Source organism: Neomonachus schauinslandi, chromosome 13 (assembly GCF_002201575.2).
Source record: "Neomonachus schauinslandi chromosome 13, ASM220157v2, whole genome shotgun sequence".
Taxonomy (NCBI): Eukaryota; Metazoa; Chordata; class Mammalia; order Carnivora; family Phocidae; genus Neomonachus; species Neomonachus schauinslandi.
In genome coordinates this window covers 82,443,759-82,466,143 of record NC_058415.1, presented here as the reverse complement: position 1 = coordinate 82,466,143, position 22,385 = coordinate 82,443,759, and the positions used below count along the sequence as shown (strand labels likewise).

The 22,385-nt window shown below is 42.1% G+C and overlaps 1 protein-coding gene across 1 annotated transcript in view; it reads left to right on the top strand.

Annotated features, from left to right (window-relative positions):
- Positions 1-22,385, top strand: part of DENND1A (DENN domain containing 1A) — a 502,559-nt gene that overhangs the window by 217,803 nt on the left and 262,371 nt on the right. Inside the window, exon 6 of the mRNA XM_044920818.1 lies at positions 20,364-20,433. Coding sequence (XP_044776753.1) covers positions 20,364-20,433 — 70 coding nt within the window. The remainder of the gene's footprint in view (positions 1-20,363; positions 20,434-22,385) is intronic.

Sequence of the window (22,385 nt, the reverse complement as noted above, 5' to 3'; positions counted from 1 at the left end):
TGGAAATGAAATAAATATGCATGTGTGCATCTTTATAAATATGCCTACTTTTTCCCTTTTGTCTTCTTAAAATGACAAGAAGAATATCTGGGGGGCAGAATGTACTCTACATGCAGATCTTCACCTTGTTGGAATTTGGGGATTCCTTTATTAATGCAAAAGGCATGCCTCTTTAATTGTTTGTGTAGCTCTGATTTAAATTTAATAGGGACTAGTTAAGTTAGTGTAGTGGCAGGTATTTGGTTGACATAACTGTTACAAACATCTTTAAATGGCACCAGGGTCCTGGTGAGCTTTGTGTTTTTTATTTCTTGTTTCCATAAGCCTTCAGTAACCTTAAGAGGACATGATATGGATAAAACAGCCATCATACTTTAGAAAGGAACATGCTCGATCCCCCTCTTCTCTGTCTAATGAGTTCATGTAAAAATATATATCAAAAGAAATACTCATAGCAGAATCCTCACATTTCAAAGGGGAGTATATTTATTATAAGAACTGCTGATTCATTAGGAATGCTTCCTAATTCAAACAGCAACAGCTGCTTCTGGTTAGGATAAACTCCATCTCTTTTATGCCCTGTCTCTCCAAGGGGATGTGAAATTTTGGTTTCAGATTTTTCTCCTGCTTTAGCTTTTTCTCTCTCTTCCTCACTCTTGCCTCAATTAGGAGGCTTTATCCTTTTCAGTGCTCACACGATTTGAACAACCCACTGTACTCACCCCCACCTTTAGAAATGACTTTCGTTAAGATTACAAATGCTAACAAAACTCTTCTGATGATGTGTTTTGTTTGCATTCACAGTGCAGTGGAGTGTATTGTGCACCAGTAAAGAAAAAAGTTGAGACACGTTGTAGTCGTGAATTCTAAGTGCAATAATTTAAAATACAGGGAGCATTTGAGAAACTGCCATTGTCCATTAAATGAAACCACTGTATTAACGTATCATAGCATGCTGTTCTAATCACTTTTCTCCAAATACCAGCTTTTGAAAGAAACATGGCTGTATTTTTTATACAAAATCTGAAATCGTGTAATTGAATGGCTTGGCAGAATAGGTAAATGAATGTAGCAACATGCATGCAAATATGTCTCTTTGGTTTGTAATGAGCTGATTGAAGTTCACAGTTGTAAGACTTGCCATTTTATTTCCTGATTTTACATTCTGGACCCAGACAAAGGTGCCAGTTTTTTGTATTAACAGAAAAAGGAAGAAGAAGAAAATTGTTCATAAGAATCACGTAAGCTCTTTTTGGGCATCACTATTGGATTCTGTGCTCCAGTAGCTTTTACTCAACTGTCCTACTATTAAATAAAGAATCTTCTAATGTGACCATTTTTATTTAATTTTAGAATTATTAACAACCCCTCTTAAGGCTTAAAGAAATTCTGTCACATCTGATGGAGTTGGTCGTCTGCCACGTGTGTGCATGCTCATGTGAGAGAGATAATTGGTGCCGGTGCATACTTCTCTCATAGCCCTTATCTTGGTAATTACACTTGTTGATTTATGCGTCTGATTCCCCCTTTGGACACTGAGCTCCTTAAAATTAGAGACTCTGCCTGATTCACCTGTTAGCCCCAGGGCCCAGCAAAGAGCCTCCTAGTCAGTAAGTGTTTGATGACCAGATGAACCATAGAATACTAAAGCCAAATGGGCGTCAGAGTAGATATCAAAATACACAGTAGATAGAAAGATCATCAAGTTTGGAGCTAAATGGACATTATTTTAAATTGTGGTTGGTAAGGGACTACCGGAATTCCATGTGGAATCCAATTAAAATTTTGATGTTTCAGGACAATTCCAAGTATTGAAGACCACAACTACTCTACATTCTCTGAGACAAGAGAATCCATGTTTTTTTTTTGCACCCTTCTTAGTAGGAGGTACAGCAGAAAAAAGAGTAATACTGAGGGATTGCAGAGCCATTCATGGGACAGAGATACCTACTTCTGTGTTTTTTGGGATGTCCTTTTGGCTGTGCAAATGCATGGCTCTGCATCCATTTTTTCCACCGTTGGACTCCCATTCCTGCTATAAAATAAGAGGGTTGAACAGTTTAGAGCAGCTCACTGCTCTTACACCTCCTTTGGCTCACCTGGGTGGGCGAGGGGGCAGAGATCTTGGGTTCTGCTTTCTCTGGTCACGGAGCAACCTCTCGCCACCGCTCGTAGTATTATGGTCAAACCTCTGGGCTGGGCATAGTTTCTTAACTAGGAAAAAGCATGTTACAATACAGAGGTATAATACACCACAACCCCAGTGTAGAAAGACTGGTTTATCTCATTCACCTGTGAGGTACATCTCAAGTACTCTGTTAATGTTAAATTACATAGCCAATGAGGTTTGTGAATGATACACTGTTTTAGTACATTAGGTGGATGGAAGGTATTCCCTTAATATCCCCTCACTTGGGATACAGTGACAGCTAGCACCATGGAACTGTGATACATGGGAATGCCCACAGGAATATGTTACTATTAAAATGTGTCCTTCAGGGGCGCCTGGGTGGCTCAGTCGTTAAGCGTCTGCCTTCGGCTCAGGTCATGATCCCAGGGTCCTGGGATCGAGCCCCGCATCGGGCTACCTGCTCGGCGGGAAGTCTGCTTCTCTTTCTCCCGCTCACACTGCTTGTGTTCTCTCTCTGGCTGTCAAATAAGTAAATAAAATCTTTAAAAAAAAAATGTGTCCTTCACTGGTCAGCATTGGGGAAAAGGCTAAAATACACGGTATGGCTTAAGAGATCATGTATAGAATCATAGAACGGTCCACCCAAAAGGGTGAATTTTAATTGATATTAAAAAGATGTGGGTTTTAAAAAGGTAGATGGTGGGAAGAATGGGAGGTAAACAGATGATCTTAATATAGTGTGGTAGGACCTAGGATACATTAATAGACACCCCATAAGGGGTGAGGGGGATTTACTTAGATCGGGCACAAGGGAGCATTTGGGGGTCCTGGAAATGTTATATATATTGATTGTGGTGGTGGTTACACAGCTGTGTGCATTTATTAAAACTCCTCTAACGGCGCACATGGAGTGATGGATTTTATTGTATGTACACCATAATTCAAAGCTGAATTATTAAAAAAAGGGTCATGAATTCTGGAACAAGAAGACCTTACTTCAAATCCTGACTGCCACTTCACTAGCTTGGTGATGGCCGCACATCTTTGAACCTCCATTTCTTCATCTGTCTGTTGTAGCTGAAGATAACCCATGTCATGTAGCTGAGGTGAGGAGAGATAATGGTCTTGAACTGCTTGGTCCAATGCCTGACATAGCTGAGGTGTACTAGATATTTTCATTCCCATTCCACTAATGGCTCAGTGTGCTGAACTGGTTTTAGCTGAAGCTGCTCTATTTTAGACCCATAAAAGTTAAGTTCAAACATTTGTGAAAGGTAAAAATGTTAGCATCCATATGTTTGTTTAATGATAGCTCTTGAAGTCTTATTACTGTTGCTATTTTTTATATCACTATAGCATATTACATCTTCTAGGGTTAGATCTTATTTAATTAGTTAGGAACAATATAGGAAGCATGAGGAATTATTTGCAGTGTTATTTTGAAAAGAGTCATTCATTGAAGAATGATAAAAAAAAAACACTGGTGATACATTTACGATTCCTAACTTTTTTTCCCCTTTGCTTTCATTCTGTCTTTGAAATGAAATCTTTATCTTGTGTCAAATGGAGAGATATTAATAAAATCCCTATTGACACTAGCCCACTCTTTTGTGACAAATGCAATCTTAAAAGTAACTGTAAAGAATATACATATGCTCATGGCTCTTAGCATTTTAAAGACATTTAAAATAATCCAGAATATGGCATAGAACCACTCTGTCACCTGAGAGATCAAGTAGACCTTTTCTAACAATTTTAACAGCGGCCACCTATTTTTGAGTACTTGATACATCTGTGAACTGTAGCAGGCACTTGGTATTATTTGCATTAAACTATTATTGAATTGCTTAATTTGTTCCGTACCATGGCCTTGTTGGGTCAGTAGGACCCAACAAGCCTTCTTTTGCAGAGAAAGTAGGCTTGGAGAGGTGAAGGAATAGCTCAGGGGGAGCCCTTTGGTAGGGTGGGGTACATCACCCCTGTTGCTCCTGGCTGTCCAACCCCATATTCTCTCCCACCATGTCACACAGCAATGTTGCTTCTGAAGGGAGCTCACTCTTCAGGCCACCCTTTGCCTAACAGGAACTCATTTTTTAGCTCTTCTCCTAGAATCGAATTTTCTTTTTAATTGCATTCAGTAATTTAAGTAATTAAAAGGGCACTGACAAAAGCCTTCAGTTTTAGACTCTCCTTCTTCCTTGAGGACTTGGGCCAATAAATGGGTCTTAAGACCTTTGAGTTTATCTGCTTCCTACTTCCTCTTTCAGTTCACCTTCTACTCTGTTAAAGTGAGTGTTAGTCTAAAAAGATTAGTCTGATTAAATCCCTCCTCTGCTTAAAACTCTGAGAAGAGCTAAACTCTCTAGTCTTGCACATAAAACTCACAGGCTGATCACTTTGGACTTCTCTAGTGTTATCTTCTGCCAGGATTTCCCTTCCCCTATCCCCCCCTCCACAAAACATTATATAGAGAAACATCTTGCCCCACCTTTAGGTGGGATCCAACCACCTCAAGCCATTTATTGTTCCTTGTCTCTCTGCCTCTGGAAGATTTTGTTCTCTCCAGATGGAAGCGCTCCTTTATTTCATCCAACTTCTCTTCCTCATTTAGCTGACACCTTGGTCTAGTCAAGACGCTCTCTCCTTCCATGTTCCCTTAGTGCTTGGTGCTACCACCACCCCACCCCACGCCACCCCCGCACCGTATCACAGCATCCTCATGTGGCATTGTGAAGAACTGTCTACATGTCTGTCTTCCCCTAAGAGATCTAGGTTCCTTGAGGACAGGCAGCACTGTGTCTTGTTCATATATTTATCCTGGCTGTCTAGCACAGGGCTGGCATGTATTGATGCTAACTAAATGTTTATGTAAATAACCCAGCCTTAAAGATTTGTCCTCAAAACCTAACAGGGAAAAATAGATTCTGACCCTTTTTCTTTCCCCTCTCAACTTAGGGTGGCCTTGGATAAGTGAGGGTGTCTCACTTTCTGAGGCCCACTAGACTTTATTGAGGCTGACTGTTTCCACATTAAGGAAGGTCACTGAAAACCTTATTGGCCAACCACACTTGCCCTTGAACTGAGATCCATGATAAGCATGGTGTAGCAGAAAGAGCGTGAGACTCTGGTGTGACCAGTCTGTTAAAGAGTGCTAACTTCCATTTCCTCCAGAGAGCCTGTTGGAGAAATGGGTCATCACAGTTATTAAGCACACTTAAGGAAACGAGAAGATAGGCTTTTGATTCCACTCTCCCTGATCGTGAATCCTCCCAGCCACCAAGCAAGAGGACTTGGAAGTTGGTAGGCAGGGAGGAATTACACATGTGGCTATTTTTAATTTAAAAGTTAATAAAAGTATATGTATTGATTGTAAAAGTTTGGAGAATATAGGAAAACATAAAAATGAAAAGTTACTTGCACATGTTAAAGAGCCTGCTTTATTTTTTTTAAAGATTCATTTATTTGAGAGAGAGAGTGCTCATGCATGGGTGGGGGGCGGGCAGGAAAGGGCAGAAAGAGAGGGAGAGAATCTCCAGCAGGCTTCACACTGAGCAAGGAGCCCAACATGGGGCTTGATCTCACAACCCTGAGATCATGACCTGAGCCAAAATCAAGAGTTGGACACTTAACTGACTGAGATACCCAGGCACCCCTAGAGCCTGCCCCCCCTCTTTTTTTTTAGATTTTATTTATTTGAGAGAGAGGGGAAGAGAGAGCATGAGCATGAGTAGGGGGAGGGGCAGCGGGAGAGGGAGAAGCAGACTCCCCACTGAGCATGGAGGCCCAACTTGGGGCTTGATCCCAGGACCCTAAGATCATGACCTGAGCTGAAGTCAGACACTTAACTGACTGAACCATCCAGTAACCTCCCAGTGCCTGCTTTTAAATCTAAATATATTGTAAATATTTTTCTATGTTAAAATATTTTTCCATAGTCTGATTTTAATGAATATATAATATCCCATCATTCTGGTAGTTCATAATTTATTGCAAACTATTGTACATTTAGCTTGCTTCCAAGTATTTGCACTTAATGAACAACACAGAGTACTTAAAAGACAGAACAACCTTTTCTAATTTTTAAGACACTTCATGCTTAGTATGTAAGCCGTAGAAAATGCAGAAAAGAATGCAAAAGGAAACAAAGATTATCTACAAACCCCATAATCTAGAAATAACCACTATTAATTTTTTATCTTCTGGTTTTCCTATGAGTGTATATGATTGCCAATGATACATAGCTGTGAACATTGCTGTTTTTCAATCTATATCATTTCATGGACATTTTGCTCTATCATTAAAAATATTTTAAAACCTAATTTTCTAGTTCCTGGAGTTACCATAATTTATTTAACCATTCTCTTAGCGCATATTTAGGTGCGTGTATATATGTATTGCTGCCATACATAATAAAGAACTACCATTTAAAATATATCCCCCCCAAAATAGTCACAGCATTTAATGCTGGTGAAAATATAGCAAAAATAATTCATGCATACTTTTTCTGACCTTCATTTTAATGTTCTGCTTTGAGTAGTTACTCATTGGAAGACAACTTTCCTGCTCTCTTTCATACTATGTGAGTTTAAGAATTTTTATCAGAGAAACCTATTTCAGCCAGGTTTGCTATTTGAGCCTCCTTTCTCTAAAGATTAGTTTTTAGGGTTTCTTTTGAGGGAGACGCACAAGTGGTAATGTCACTGGGGATTTAAGACTTACGGCTTATTTAATCAAATACCTCTATTTAATCAAATACTTCACCTTCCTCTAAGCTACTGTATTTTGAGGGAGTTTAATAACACCAGTTTTGGGCTTTTGTAACATTGTGGACTGCTTTCTTAGGTTTATAACAAAGCAGTAAGTCATAAGTACAAATATTATTTTAAAAAATGAAGAGTGGACTGAGAGTTGTAGGGGTCTTGTTTTGTTTTAAATCAGGGCAACAAAACAGACAGTGACTAGTGGCATGTTGTTTCAACTTGATCTCCCTGTTAGTGGGTCCCCAGCTCCTCCATTGCTTAGGATGGGGCCCGCCCTTCCTCTTGAAGGGCACACCAGAGGAAACTTTCATCCCGTGGCTGTGTTACGTGGTTATGGTGCAGAGGGAATGCAGACCTCACCTCCTCTCCCGAGGCCCAGCTGCTACTTCTCATATTTTTCAAGTTGTGTCTTTGTTGCCTCTTATCAGATCATTCCTAATGCCATGATGGTTTCACGCACAAATCTAAACCAGGGACCTCACCTTTGTGGAAGCTATGCCTTATTCACTGCTACCCAGTGCTTGGCTTACATTAGGCAATGAATGAATGAAAGGTAGCTACAAAACAAATGAGTTTAATGGTTGTTCTGTTTTGACGATTTGAAAACACTGAATCAAATGTAAAGTGTACGTGCTGTCTAATGTGCACTTCATTGATACCATTCCCTAAGAGATTTTTTTCAGAGAAGAGTCTGTCAGTGTAGTAAGTCACACAGACCTGAAGTTAACCCTGCTCTACTTTGTGGCTGTGTGACTGAGCAAGTTACTTACCCTGCCTGTGCTTCAGTTTTCTCATTTGTTATCTGGGGATATGATGGTACCTATTTAATAGAATTATGATGAGGGGAGAATAAGCCAATGCATATAAAGTTCCTGACATGTGGTAATTCCACAATAAATGGTGGTCTCTACTCTTCTTCTTTTTTTTTTTTTTTAAAGATTTTATTTATTTATTTGAGACAGAGAGAATGAGAGAGAGCACATGAGAGGGGGGAGGGGCAGAGGGAGAAGCAGGCTCCCCGCTGAGCAGGGAGCCCGATGCGGGACTCGATCCCGGGACTCCAGGATCATGACCTGAGCCGAAGGCAGTCGCTCAACCGACTGAGCCACCCAGGCGCCCGGTCTCTACTCTTCTTATTTTCATGTTTGGTGCATGATGAGTAGCGCCGTGGTAAAGGTACTTGGATCTAGATGGGTCTTGCAGTTGGACAGATTATACTATCCTGTTCAGCGGGGTGGCTGTGTCTCTGTGTGATTAGTTTTGTACAAAGAAATCTGCTTCCCTCAGCCTGGCCCAGGTGTGCTACAAAATGAGATAGCAGTAGAAATTTTCTCCAGGGTTAGAGGATCTGGTGGGCAAGACAGATGCCTGTCACAGAATGAAGCAGGGGCAGGGCTGCCGGACTTGTGCCGATTCCTGTTTTTCCTTCCCTGAGAACCTTCAGTCTCATTTCCAAGAGCATTTTGGGAGAAACGTCTTGGTGAGAGAGTTGCTCTGTCACAAAAGGTAACTTGAGAGCAGTTTCCGGTCTGTCCTTATTGCCAGCCCTTAGCAAGGTCCTGCTTTGTACCCAAAGGAGGCTTTGAACATCAGCTGTCTTGAACAATCTCTAGTCTTATCACTTATTTTAATGTTGCTTGCACAGGTCATTCTTGGATGTGGTGCTCTGGGCAATCTCACCCCAGAATGCTTCCCTTCCTTTATTTAACCTCTGACCTGTGAAAACAAGAGTTAATCAAGAGTTCTAAGGTAGCTAAGAGGAAGGGGAAGTGTTTGGTTACAAATTAAATATGAACAAGTCATAAGTCATAAATCGCCAGTACTGCTACCAGTTGTGTGTCTGGAGTTGCATATGGTACAGGGTGTTTGGGTTATAAATTCAAGTTCAGGGCTCTCTGATTGCTTGGGGTTAGGTGCTAGGTTAGTTTTCTTTTGGTCTGAAAACTCTTTGCCTTTTAAAACATTACTTTTATTGGACCAGCTACCTTCATATCCTACTTTCTCTCTGTGTGCCTGTCTGTCCTTCTTCCTTTCTTTACCTGCCTGCCTGCTTGTGGTGATTGGTGTGCTGTTCCGTGAATTGAGACAGAACTGCTTCCCTGAAAGAAGTTAAGCATATGGAAAAAGTTGCCAAGGAAAGGCATTGAGGCATAGAGCGTAAATGGGTTTAAGAGACAGCCAGACACTTTTATAGAGAGATTTGCGATTGAATGATATAGCATTCGAGTAGAGATCTGGGGTGGAAATGAACTTAAATGAGTGCTATTCGTGGAAAACTGATGCCCTGTCTAATCTAGCATTTCCTTAATTGTCACCACCATAAGCATACATTTAAAGCTTTATATTTTAAATTAAAAAAGGCAACATAGTCTGTTTAAGAATCTATGACACAGGCCATGATTTTTCTAGATAAGTTCTTAAAAATACACATCTAAGGTAGCAGAGGCATTGGGTCTTGATATGAAGCACTGGAAACTTAAAAACTTAAAAAACATCAAACATTTTAAATCAAGCTATTTATATCTGCGTGTCTGAATCTAACGTGCACACTAATACCTAAAGCAATAAAGAGCTGACACATGACTAGTGTCCCTGGAACTGGCAAACTAAGAAAACACGCTGAATGGTTGGGAGGCAGCCAAAGTTGGATTGCTCCGAACACTTGGAGCAGAGGGACTTTTGGAGGCAAGCTTTCATTTATCAGGGCATTATGGTGAAAACCAGCAAGGTAGGAATTTTAAATCCTAATTTCAGGATTGATCATTACACTTGATCATGTTGTGCAACTGCTAATGTGTTGCACGGAGCAAGGAGGATAGAAATCGTACGGGACTCGTTTTGTGTCTGAGTTGTGCTTTTAGTAGCTGTGTTGGCCCAGGTACCACATCACTTTACTTCTCCAAGACTCCGTTTTCTCATGTATAAAATGGGATGATGATTCATCTTCTAGAGTTGTAAAGAATAATATTTCAGAGCACTGGGAACTTGGTAAATGTTTTTCCCCTTCCTCCATTAGCTTTCACTTCTTAGCTCTAAAATGAGAGTAGCATCATTAATTTTGTTGTTTACTCCTGAAAGTAAGACCGGATTTCTTGTGTAGCCATTTCTTCCCCTTGTTGTGGTTTTTTCAGCAGAGACAATGTATTTCTCTTTTAGTCTATGAAAGATTCTGTAAGGTGGGCCTTAGTTAGAATCTCACTAACCCATTATATTATATTACAGTAGTAATTTAAACCATAGAATAAGATGCTCTGAATGGGGAGAAAACTTACAGGTGTGTGAATACAGAAGTGGGCAGCATCATAAACTCTCTTAGGAAAATGATGAAAGGCCTGTGTGCTCGCCCTCTCTGGGCTCAACGGAAAATATCTGAGAATTACACTCAATTGTCAGTGTAGGTGTCATTACTCCAAAGATCTTCTGTTACCAACACTTCGCCGGTGATAACAGAAAAGTGCCTCTGTGCTTGCCTCCTGAGCAATCTCCCTCAATCACAGGAACGCTGTCATAGGAAAGAAGACAGCAGATCTGCTCTCTAAAAGCAACAATTATTGAATACCCATCAAGACAGAAAAGAGCCTTGTTACCAAAATCAAATCCAAGTGTGTGTTTGGGTAGATTTATATAAGCACAGATGTTTTATGGGAACTTTCTGTGTTTTTTTCCTAATGCAAATTAATATTTCTACTCATTCGGTGCATGCAATACATTTTCCTGCATAGATGTAATAGGTATCACAATGGGATGCTAATTATGGACATAAATCAGAGATTTTTGAGCTTAACTGGCTACCATAATAAATTTACAATTTGAGATCAGCAGCTGTGAGCAAAGCTGAATGCTCAGATTGAGTGAGACTGGCTTTGATCTCCCAAAGGGGAGGGGGTTGTTCTCCTATTTAGGTTTCTCTGACTTTTGATCTTACTAGCACCAAGAGTGTGATCTTATCAGGAAAAAAGAGTGTTTACTCTGTTCCAGACACAGTGGTAGGTGCATTCACATAGGTCACCCTCACAACAGTTGTGTGAGAGTAGGTAGTGTTATCCCCATTTCATACACAGAGGAGGAAAAAATGGCTCAGGCCACAGCTAGGGATAGAACTGATACTCAAACCCAGGTGGGTCTTCTGACTGCACTCTGTGGAAAGTTGATCAACAAAGTGTCATTTTTGTGGGGAGACTTCCAGAACCTTTTGCACCTCTGTCGTAACACAGACCCTATGTTGCTGACATTGTCTGCCCATGTGTCTGCTCGTTAGGCTGTGAGCTCCCTAAATGCTGGGACCTTGGTCTCATTCCCCACGTACCTCACACAATGCCAGGCATATACTGGATGGGTCTTAATAAGTGTGCAGAAATATGTGGTTTGATGGATGATTGACTGCAACATTTGCAGAACGAATGATCTAGAAATGTGTGATGTTTGGACTGTAAACGTCACTTTAAGTTCCAGAAAGCATTTATTGAAGCTTAATGTGGTTAGCTCAGGAGGATGTGGTGTGCTTTTCTTAGAAGGTGGAATGCATACACCTTGGTGCTAAGGCTGTAGTTTGAAAACTGTGGACCAGCACACATGGGTGGTTTTGTTGTGCTTACAGATGGGAGTGCTCATTGGCTGAGTGTAATGGGGGAGAAGATGTGTCTTACAGAAGGCAATGTAGTTGAGATCTAGGGTCTTCTCTACTTCCTACCCCAGTTAGGAGAGCAGAGGGAAGGCATGAGGAGTCTAGGAGTGGAAGAGAGGAAAACTCATGGTAGAGCTTTTCTCATCAGGAAGTTTGGGGACAAGAGTATCTTCTGAAGAGCAGGAGGGTTGGGTTAGAGATGGGAGAAGAAGGAAAAGTTTGGAGCAGACTCTTTGGGGAACTTGAGGATTCTTGAGCAATTTTAAAGGCTCACCTGTGCTTGAAAAATTAAGTTGCCAAATTAAAATAATCAGCGTGGTTTTGTGACATTTTTCCATAGTACTTGAGGTAGGAACACAAAAAGTAGATAGTGGTGTTTACTTGTGTTGGAGGGATAGGCAAGGGGCAAGAAACCTTAACTTAGTGCATTATTCATGATCTGCTTTGATTGTTTACTCACTCTATTCTAATTATTTGTCACAGACTCCAGCAGTCCATTGGCAGGGGTCATTTTTGGTTCTGGATCATTTTCCTACTAAAATGCCCTGCCTTCCAGTAAGATTAGTTGACTGTTACTCCAGTGGCACTGGACTTAGTAGAAACTACAGGCGTGAGTTACAGCTGTCAAGGGAACTTGTGCCAGGCACATATTAGAGACTAAACAGCACACAGCCATGATCCCGGCTCTCATGGAGTTGACACTAATGGAGAAGACAAAAGAAGCATGCATTATAAACTATGGTGAGTCTGCATGGAGGGTCAGCCCAGAAGGGCCTCATATTCTGGGAGTAAAGTGCATCTATTTAAGTGGGGATCAAAATTTTACAGTAAAAATGAGGGGAAACTTTATTTAGGATTTTATCTAGGAAAGAAATGGAACTCAAATTATGGAAATAAATTGAATTCAACAAAATCTAGCTTTTATTCCAATAATGCAGTCTTTGTGGGATAGAATAAATCATGAGACAATAATGATTTTTTTAAGGGAGAGATTATGGTTTTTCTGACATAATAACACTTTATGTTTGACTTTCTCAGCATAATCATTAAAAGAGTAATTATTCCAGAAGTATTTGAGGACTTCATCAATTTCCCCCAGGCCTCTCTGAATCCTTTGATACTGAATTCATTTTCTTTTGATGTGACTGCTGTACCACCGTCCTTGTTTGCTTTGAGTTTTCTCTTTGTCCCTTGGTACCTGGTCTGATGCAGCCAGATCTTCGTTTGTTGGCCACTTTGCACCTGAGCAGGTGTCCAGCATCTCAGACAAGGGCTTCATGAAATCCTGCATCCTTTGCAGTGGTTATAGTTTTATTTACATTTTGTTGTAGATGTTTGACCAGCAAGACACTGACACAGGAGCAGGGAGAGATACTAGGTCAAACCAGAGGGCTGAGTGGGGACTTACTGATTTAAGTGGTCACATCATTCGTGAGTAGTTTCCTCTCATAATGGCTCGTGCTTTCCTATTCATTCTGGTGACTGCAGGGCATGAGGAATTCTTGAACGGAGTTCTAAAGACACCTCGGACCCAGACAGAACCAAAAAGCTTCTCAAAGCTGAGATCGGCAAGAATGTTAGGCAGAGAGGGGTAGGGAGAGTATTCCAGGCGCCAGACTGGGTGTGGTCTGCATACCTCAGTTACATTAGTTAGGTGGTGTATATCTTACAGAAGAGGAAACTGGGTCTTTGATTGCATTCCTGAGGTGTCACAGAAAGGATCAGAGCAGAGATTCACCCAGGGTTATTTGATGCAAGTCCGTATTGTCTCCAGCGTATGCCATGCTGCTCTGCTTTTTTTTTTTTTTTTAATTTTTGGGGGTTTTTGTTTTTTGAAAACTTTAAATACTGAATGCCAATTAGCCTTAACCAAGGGATGCTTTATCTGATGAATCTCGGCAAAATCTGTCAGGAAATGAGAAAAGAAAGGATACCTCTCTTGGAGTACCCAAGATGGAATTTTAAGAGCTCCTCAGGCAGTGGAAATCACTGAGAAAAATTGAAAGACCTTATTCTGTGTCACTCTTCTTAGCTTTAAACTCATTCCAGACCTAAGTTATAAGCAGCTCTTTGGTACCCAGGGAGGTACTACTTCATTATATCTCTAATATAATAGTGTCTGAGTGTTTAAATGTTAAAATTTTATTATAAAGTACTTTTCTTTTTATTATTTATATTAGAACCAGAACTTAAATTGATCTTTTTAAAACTTATGTATATAACTAGATTATCTAAGATTTTCTTTTTAGGGTAACAAAGTAGACATGTTCTGGTAAGGCTGAGATCCGCTGGACTGTGCCAAATGGGAAATCATCACTTTCTACCTAGTTGTAAATACTTTCCTGAGAATATTACTTCTCTTTAACTGGCCCTTTGGTCCCCCAGGGATTACAAAATAAAGGGGAAGCCCGTCAGTTTGGCACATGACAGGCCCCTGGAGTCTGGCTTTTTTGATCCCTACCTTGCCTTCTGTCCTTCAGCCTCCATACCCTTCTCTCTGGCTCTCCCAGCTGCACACAGTTCTCAAATCGGGCCCAGTGCGTCCAGCCTGCAAGTCATTGCTCATGAGATTTTTCTTCTGTCTCTGATGCTCTCTGTCCCCACCCCTCCCAGCTTTCCTCCCATATACTGAGAACAGCCTAACTGATGCTCAGCCTTCTCTGTGCATGGAATACTGATTTCCACAGTTGCAATCAGCCATTCTCTCTATTGCATGCCCCTCCCTATAGCCATGGTTTAAAATTTAAAATGTAATTTTCCCAGCTCATATTATTGTTCTGTATACTCTAATTGGTCTACTTACGGTATCTTTGATGAAATGAAAGACCCCTTAGATTCTGTCCTCTCCCATTTTATTTCAGTTTTGAAACAATAGCAAACATATCAAAGGGGCGCCTGGGTGGTTCAGTTGGTTAAGTATCTGCCTTCGGCTCAGGTCGTGATCCTGGGGGCCTGGGATTGAGCCCCGCCTCGGGCTCCCTGCTCAGCGGGGAGTCTGCTACTCTGCCCTTCTACCTGCTCATGCTCTTTCTCTCTCAAATAAATAAAATCTTTAAAAAATATAGAGAGAAAAGTTGTGAGTACAATACAAATGCCCATTTGGGAGATGTTGCCAAAATAATACCCCGTAACCCCCAAATACTTTGGTGTGTATTTTTTTAAAAAAGAAAACATTCTTGGGGCGCCTGCCTGGCTCAGTCAGTAGAGCATGTGACTCTCAATCTTAGGCTCGTGAGTTGCAGCCCCCACGTCGGGCATGGAGCCTACTTAAAAAAAAAAGAAAGAAAGAAAGAAACATTCTTTTACCTAACTACATTACAATCATCAAAATCAGAAAGTTTTGACACAAAACTACCATGTAATACTTGGACCCCCTATATATGGGGGGGGCGAGCTGTAGTTCAGAATCACATGTTGCATTTATTTTCCTGTCTCTTTTGTCATCTTATTCTGGAATAGATCCTCAACATTTCTTACACTTCTTTGAATTTGACATTGGCTGTTAATTTGTAGAAAGTCCCTCATCCTCAGGATTGGGTTCTACGTCTATGGCTAGAATATGATGGAAGTATTCTGTATTGTTTCACTGCATTCTGTCAATTGGCACCCTTTCAATTTGTCGCATTACTTAAGGTTGTGTCTCCCAGGAGTCTCCCTTCTTTTTCCCTTTGTAATTAAAAAGTGTATTCTGAGGGTGCCTGGGTGGCTCAGTTGGTTAAGCGACTGCCTTCGGCTCAGGTCATGATCCTGGAGTCCCGGGATCGAGTCCCACATCGGGCTCTCTGCTCAGCAAGGAGTCCGCTTCTCCCTCTGACCCTCCCCCCTCTCATGTGCTCTCTCTCTCTCATTCTCTCTCTCAAATAAATAAATAAAATCTTTAAAAAAAAAAAAAAAAAAAAAAAGTGTATTCTGAATATCCTCATTTTATCCTCATCAGACTTCCGATTCATTTATTTATATTAGCACAGACTCATGATTTCCTGTTTTATTTATTATTACATAATCTCTTTCTATGATTATTTGGTTTGATGCTCAGATTGTCACAGATTTTGTCAACAGGAGCCCCTCCACGCTGGCTTTTGTGTCCTGTTGGCATGTCCTAATCGTGTGTTGAACACTGCCTTTTTCCTAGCACAACAAGATATTTCCCAGCCCCAGCTCTGGAATCAGACATTTCTTTTTTTTCTTTTTTTCCTTCTTTAAGGAGCTCGGGTTCCTTTTGGTGAAGAATGGTACTTAAAAACCAAGATCTGGACACTAAGCATGCTCATTATAATTGGGGTCTCTCTGCTTCCAGGGCCCCTCAGTGGCTAGAGCTAGAGAATCTATGTATATATAATGTATATATACACATATGTATGTACATACATATATTGTGTTTCTATTTCTTTTATTTGTCTCCATGATTCACACAGTTAATCTAATTCCAGTAGGACACCAAAGGTTCATTTCTCTTTTCTCTTTGTCCATATTTGTAACTCTCTTCTTTGATAGTAGTAATTCCATTATATATTTACATGCTTGATCAATCTCGATCAGACTCTCACAGCTGTAGCTCCTTTCCTCTGTGGCTGTCCTTCTCACCGCACTTGGACTCTGACCTCTTAGACACTGCAGCCTCCTCCTACTGTGGACCTCCTTGGACTCTGCCTCACCACCCTTCCTAGAAGCCCTCCTACCCACTTAGGCTCTGACATCCCACACTGAACTCCCTTCCACATGCTCTTTTTATTCCTCTTAGGTTCCAACACCAGTCTAGTCCACCTCTTTCTCCTGACATAGATGCTTTCTTACCCAGTGCCAGGCCTTGCCCCTACTTAAACACCGCTTTCCCCCCATCTTGAGTTCTGACGTTCTAAGCCAAGCCACCTTCTGTGTTTCTTCTCTCCTGATCTTGCTGGAGCCCTGACTTTCCCTTACGAGGAAACCCTTCTCACCCCACTCAGACTCCAACAGTCTGGCCTGGTGGCCCCTACAGGAGGATTTCCTCCTGCCTGTGCTTGAACTCTGACGTCCTGCTCACAGCTGTTATTCTCTCAAGTGACCACCTTCCTTGGCTTGGTCAGTGTCTTCCTCTGTTGCTCCCCATCTCACACACCCCCGTCTTGTTTGGCCTCATCTGATGGCTTTGAACTCAACTACTAGCAAGAGATGTGGGAGAGCTTTTTAAAATTTGTAATGGTTTTCTATCTAAATACTTATGACACTGGAGTGGGATCCCATCATATGTACACTTACACAAGGTCACTTAGACACATGCGTATATACACAAAACAGTGGGAATGATTATCCTGACAGTCCATTCAGTGGAGCGAGATTAGAAATGTAAGTCATCTGTCCTCGGTCGGACTCAGTTCCTGAGTTCAGCTGGAGGGTAAGCAGTTCACCAAGCTGACAGATTGGAGCATAGACAGTTTTCATTCAGTATGTGTCGCGCCCCGCGCCCCCCCCCCTCCCCGCAAACTCAGGCCAGCTACTTTGTGTCTATAAAACCATGTCTGCTCTATGTTGGGGGCAACTGAAGGGCCTTTTACAGGTGATTTTTACCGTGGGCCATTTGACTCTGAGCACTATGTCTCGAACCTTGCCCCTGCACATCTTACAAGGGCCTGTGATGTAGGAATGTGTGTAGGAATACTCGGATGCTCCCTGAGTTCTTCCCAAGTTTAAGACTTTGTATTGCCTCATATGAAACAAAAGCCTCTCCATTTGACTGTTAGGCCAGGGAGTGATGGCAGAACCTGGGACAGAGTTACCCGAGCCACAATTTGATGAGAGAAGCATGGATCGTGGCCAGTGCCTAGGAAGCAGGCTTGTCCCATTTTGGCTTTTCCCCATCAAGGAAGGCTCTGCTGATTGGCCATGATAATTTTATAACTCGATCCAAAGCCTGAGCTAAATAAAGCCCTTGGAAAAGAGTTCCAACTCCCCTCACACAAACTATTTTGTTGTAGATGTCTCTTTTCCCCACTAGGACCACGGCCTTCCTCAATGCGGGGACCCTTTGTTGTTTGTTTTTTTGGGCCCTAGTTGGCCTGAGCCCGCTGCACGGTGCTGCTCTCTCGGCATTGCAGACTCCGAGTGGTTGCATGAAGGTAGCAGGTGGAGCAGGCCCAGAGATGTTTGGAACTCCTTTAGGTGTCCAGGGACGAGCAGTGTAATGGAGTGTTTGTTTCCTGTCTCTGGACTGGGAAGTAGTGTTTACTCCATGATGACAGACACGCACAGAATGGAGTGGAGCGGCTCCTTAGCCTCACCTGCAGCCGTGCGGGCCGGGCAGAGCCGTCGTGCCAGCGCTAATGAAGTGGTACAGGAAACGCCACTGGATAAGGTTCAGCTGTGAACCCTGGCCTCCCAACAGGGGAAAAGAGGGATCCTTTGAAGAAGAAGACAGCTGGGTTTTGGTTTCAAGACCTTAACGCTGCCATCACTGGATATTCATCTGTCAGTGCACAGGGGACAACATGTGGGCAACAGTTGCGTCCGGTCAGGCCACGGCGAGAAAGAAATGGCTGATCTCCAGGGTAGCTACAAAACCTGCCATGGCTGAGGGTTCTGCTTAGTGTGGCCAGAAAGAATTGATTTGGTGAGGTTGAGGACGCGTGTGAGAAGCTGGGCACTCTGCTGTGGGCCGGGCGGCCCTACCACGTCACCTTCCCTCAGCCCCCTGGCCGTGGAGGACGCAGGGGCTTGCAGTCAGGGCCCCAGAAACTACTCCTGTGTGTACCACAGTCCTGAATTATCAGAGAACCCAGCCTGCCCCACATCACTTCGTCCAGTATTCCTGAAATGACTTCAGCTTTTCTCTCATTTCCTCGAGGCCATGATTTCCTTGCAAGACAATATTTTCTCTTCTTCCCCGGCCCCCCCTGCCCCCCTCCCGCCCCCCGCTCCCTTCCTGACTTTGAGTTGCTGGATTTAACTAGTGGTATTTTCTCTTTCAGGGGAAAAATTTTTTTTGTAATCCTTGGTTGAATTTGTTTACTAAGAGTCCTCTAATCTGGGCAAGAGTTTTCGTCTGAGGGGATTTATTGTTCCCACTATAATGGCTTTTAACTCAGCCGAGGTTTATTTAACAGAATAGGAAGGGAGAAACTTATCTCCTCCCTAATCCCTCTTGAATGTTTACACTGCTCTGTCAAAGTAAATGCTGTGGAAAGTGGCGGCAGTCATTTGCTGTGTAATAGTCAATATGCAGCTGCCAGAGCTGATTGAAACATATTAACATAAGTGATAATACTGTCATAGAAGTGAAAAGTTAAGTTGCTTATCAGTATATTTTGATAAGCTACTTAAATTTTACAGTAGCATGTGCTGGCTTCAGACAGACGTTAATGATGGAGAACTGTGCACTTTATCTGTCCTCTGGATTGCCTCTCACTTCATCTATTACCCTCGGCCGTACAGCTGGTAATCTGTACGGGGTGCTGAGTTCCCTCTGCCTGGCGGGATCAGCGCTCCGCTGCGCGTCCAGCTCTATCAGGAACGGACCTGTGAGCTCAGCAGGGCGGATACGGGCAGGACAACAGGGGCTTGGTATGACACCCTCCTTGCTTGACTATTTGTCGCTTTGGAAAAGTCTCTTAATGGAGAATAAAGCCATTTAAATTAAGTGACAAACTTCTGGGCGGCAGGGGGTGGGGTGGGAGATAGTTCAACAACAATTCTATAACATTAACATGCCTTTGCTCTTAGTCTTTGTTTGGTTGTGTTTGTTCCGTCAACACCGAGCACTGACGGTATGCCGGGCTCCAGGCTTGGCTCCGGGAAGACAAAGTGAAGAAAGATGAGATCCTTCCTTCTCTATGCACAGTCTGTTAGCAAAACAGACACACCATTGAGTGCCACATGGTGTGTGGAATGTTCTAACGGGAGTATGCATGTGACCAGGGCAGCACAGAGAAGAGGGAATTAGGGCGTCAGGGGCGGGGATAGGGAGCTTGCAGAGGACCGTTAGGAGGATGAGTGGAAATAAGCTAGCCTAGACCAGGAAGGTCAGAGGGAGAAAAGGGCCAAGTGTACGCAAGCTCGGGCAGGCTTGAGGATGCCTGGCCATTCTGGGAGGGAGGCTGCAGTGAGAGAATGCACGTGGGGAAGTAGAGCGGGCAGCCAGTAGGGGACCTGACAACGAAGAGCCTCCAAAGCCATCCTAAGAAGTCCATTAGTGATGGGGCACCACTGCAGGAACTGGATCTGTGGGCCACTTAGATGTGCATTTTAGAAAGATTATTCTTGAAGCCCCACAGAGAGAGGCTAGAGTGAGGTCAGGACCAGACTGTCCTCAGAGTGAAGGGGTGCCATGGTCAGGACCCAGTGGACTGCAGTGAGAACAGAGAGTTAGAGCTCGTCCTGCAGTAGTCTAGAAGGGGTGCGGTTCAGGTAGGATGTTTGATGCTACAGTATGACATGGGGCCTTTGGGACACCTTGCGGACAGCAGCAGGGAAAGTGCTGTATGTGTGAGTGTGTGGCTGTGTGTGTCCAATCATGAGGGACTTGCACAGAAGCTTCCTGGAAAGGGTGGGTGTGGTGGGAGAGACCTGGGGGCGCTATTCAGAGATGGTTCCTGATTGCAGAGTCGGCTTTGAATTTCTTCTCTATGAACCTGTTCTAGCTCTGAGGCATGGGAATAATTTATAATGGATATTCAGTCCTCCACCTTACACAGGCAATTTTTTAAAATCCCAGAAATAATTAGCATTCTACCAGTCTGTGTTTCCAGCAGCCTATAACAGGAAGACTCTTCAGGGTGCAGAGGAAGAACTGAAATGTATCAGTCTTGAATTAGCTCCTGGTTAAAGTTTTTGACCTGCATACTAATGTTTCATGTTCCTCCTCTTCTTTCCCCAGCTATCTTCCCTGGTTCGAAGTATTTTATAAGCTGCTTAACATCTTGGCGGATTACACGACAAAGGGCCAGGTATTTACCTTGTATTTTATTCTTTTTAGCAAGTAACTTTAACTTTTTTGATCATTAAAGTAATACATGCCTTATATTTCACCAAAATGTTTACCAAAAAAGTAACTCATGCCCATTATAGAAAGTTTCGGAAATTCGCAAATAGGAAGGATGAGAAAAATCACTCCTGATTGTTCCCCCTTCCCCCTTCCCAAAAATAACAATCGCTAGTATTTGGGGATGTTTTCTTCCTTTACTTTTGCAGTTAAAGGCATAATAAATTAGACCCTTAGCATTCAGAGTTAATATTCTGATATCTGATAGCTGATATTCCCAAGCAGCCCTGGAAGTTCATGACATATATTAAATTATAATTTTGCTGAGGCACAAATTTGAATTGCTCATGTCATGCTGCAAAGCTCGATTTGCGAGTAAAACACTTAACTAGCAGGTGACCTAGCCACCTGTCCCAAGTTCCCCTTTCAGTAAGGCTTTGTTGTGCACTTTCAGTAATTTTTTTAAGGGTCTGAAAAACTACTTAAAAAGTTAGCTCTATTTTACTGTACTTTTGGAAGAAATGATATGCTGAAGTGTCTTCCATGGATGTCAAGGGTCAACTGGAGCTGTATTTAGACTTTCATAGCTCACATTTTTCAGGTGCTATAGTAACAGAAGCATGTCCCCAGGCAAGTAAAAACAGTGTGAATATTTTTCATGGGTGCATAGCATTTTATTATGGACCTTAGAAACATTTTCCTGTTGTTGGAAGTTGTTTCTTTTTCTTTTTTTTTTTTTAAGATTTATTTATTTATTTTAGAGAACACATGCGCACCCATGCACATACAAAGTGGGGGAGGGGCAGAGAGAGAGAGAGAGAGAGAGAGAGAGAGAGAGAGAAGCAGACTCCCCACCGAGCATGGAGCCCGATGCAGGGCTCAGTCTCGTGGCCCTGTGACCATGACCTAAGCTGAAATCAAGAGTTGGATGCTTAACCGACTGTGCCACCCAGGTGGCCCTGTTGGGAGTTTTCATTATTTGGGATTTTTTTTTCCACTGTAGTTGTAGCTATTAGCATCTTTGAACATAAAGCATTTTCTTCTTTTTGGAATATTTCCTTAAGAGGAGAATCTCAGAGGGGCCATTTTTTTAGGGCAGTGGACATAAACATTTAAAAAAATTTGCCAAACTGTTTTCCAGAAGAATTTGTACTGTTTTCTTAAAAGATGCCCTTTACTAGGAATGTACAGGAGTGCCTGGCTCACCATACTCTTGCCAGTACCATTTGTTGAATTTGTTGTTTATTTGACAAGTGAACAGTCTCATTGTTTTAATTGCATTTCTTTATGAGTAGTTGAATATTTGTCCATATATATAATTCCTTAAATTTTCCTTTTTGTAAATGGCCTAATATTTTTAATTGATGATACATTATTATTAAATGTTACAGAAATTTTTTTCTCCTCATACTTTCTACAGAACATTAGATCCATTAAAAAAAAAAAAAAGGGTGCCATAGTTCAGTAATATTGGGGTTGGGGAGAAGGAAGGTTGTGTTTCATTTTTGTCTCCTTAAGATTCATGTCCTAGTGGCTCTGAGAAGGTCCTGCCATGGAGAAACGTGTTATTCCATGCTTCCCATCTTGTTTGGCCCCAAACCCTTTTTATTCCATGACAAATATTAATATTCTGAGATACCAGTGTTTCCTAGAACATACTTGAGGAAATGCTGCTTTGGAGAAGAAGTGGAAAACGTGTATAATGGAGAAATCTTTCCTTCAAGTAAGATTTACTTACCAGCAATGTATTCCAGAGGCCACAATAATCGGAAGGAATAACTAATAGAAATGGCTCCCTAGGTCACTACACTCACTCTCAGAGGATGCTTAGGTATCTGGGAATTTTGTCATGAAGGAAGTGATTTATTCTTTGAAGTGATTTTTTCTTTGATGAATGAATTCAGAGGCCACCTTGCG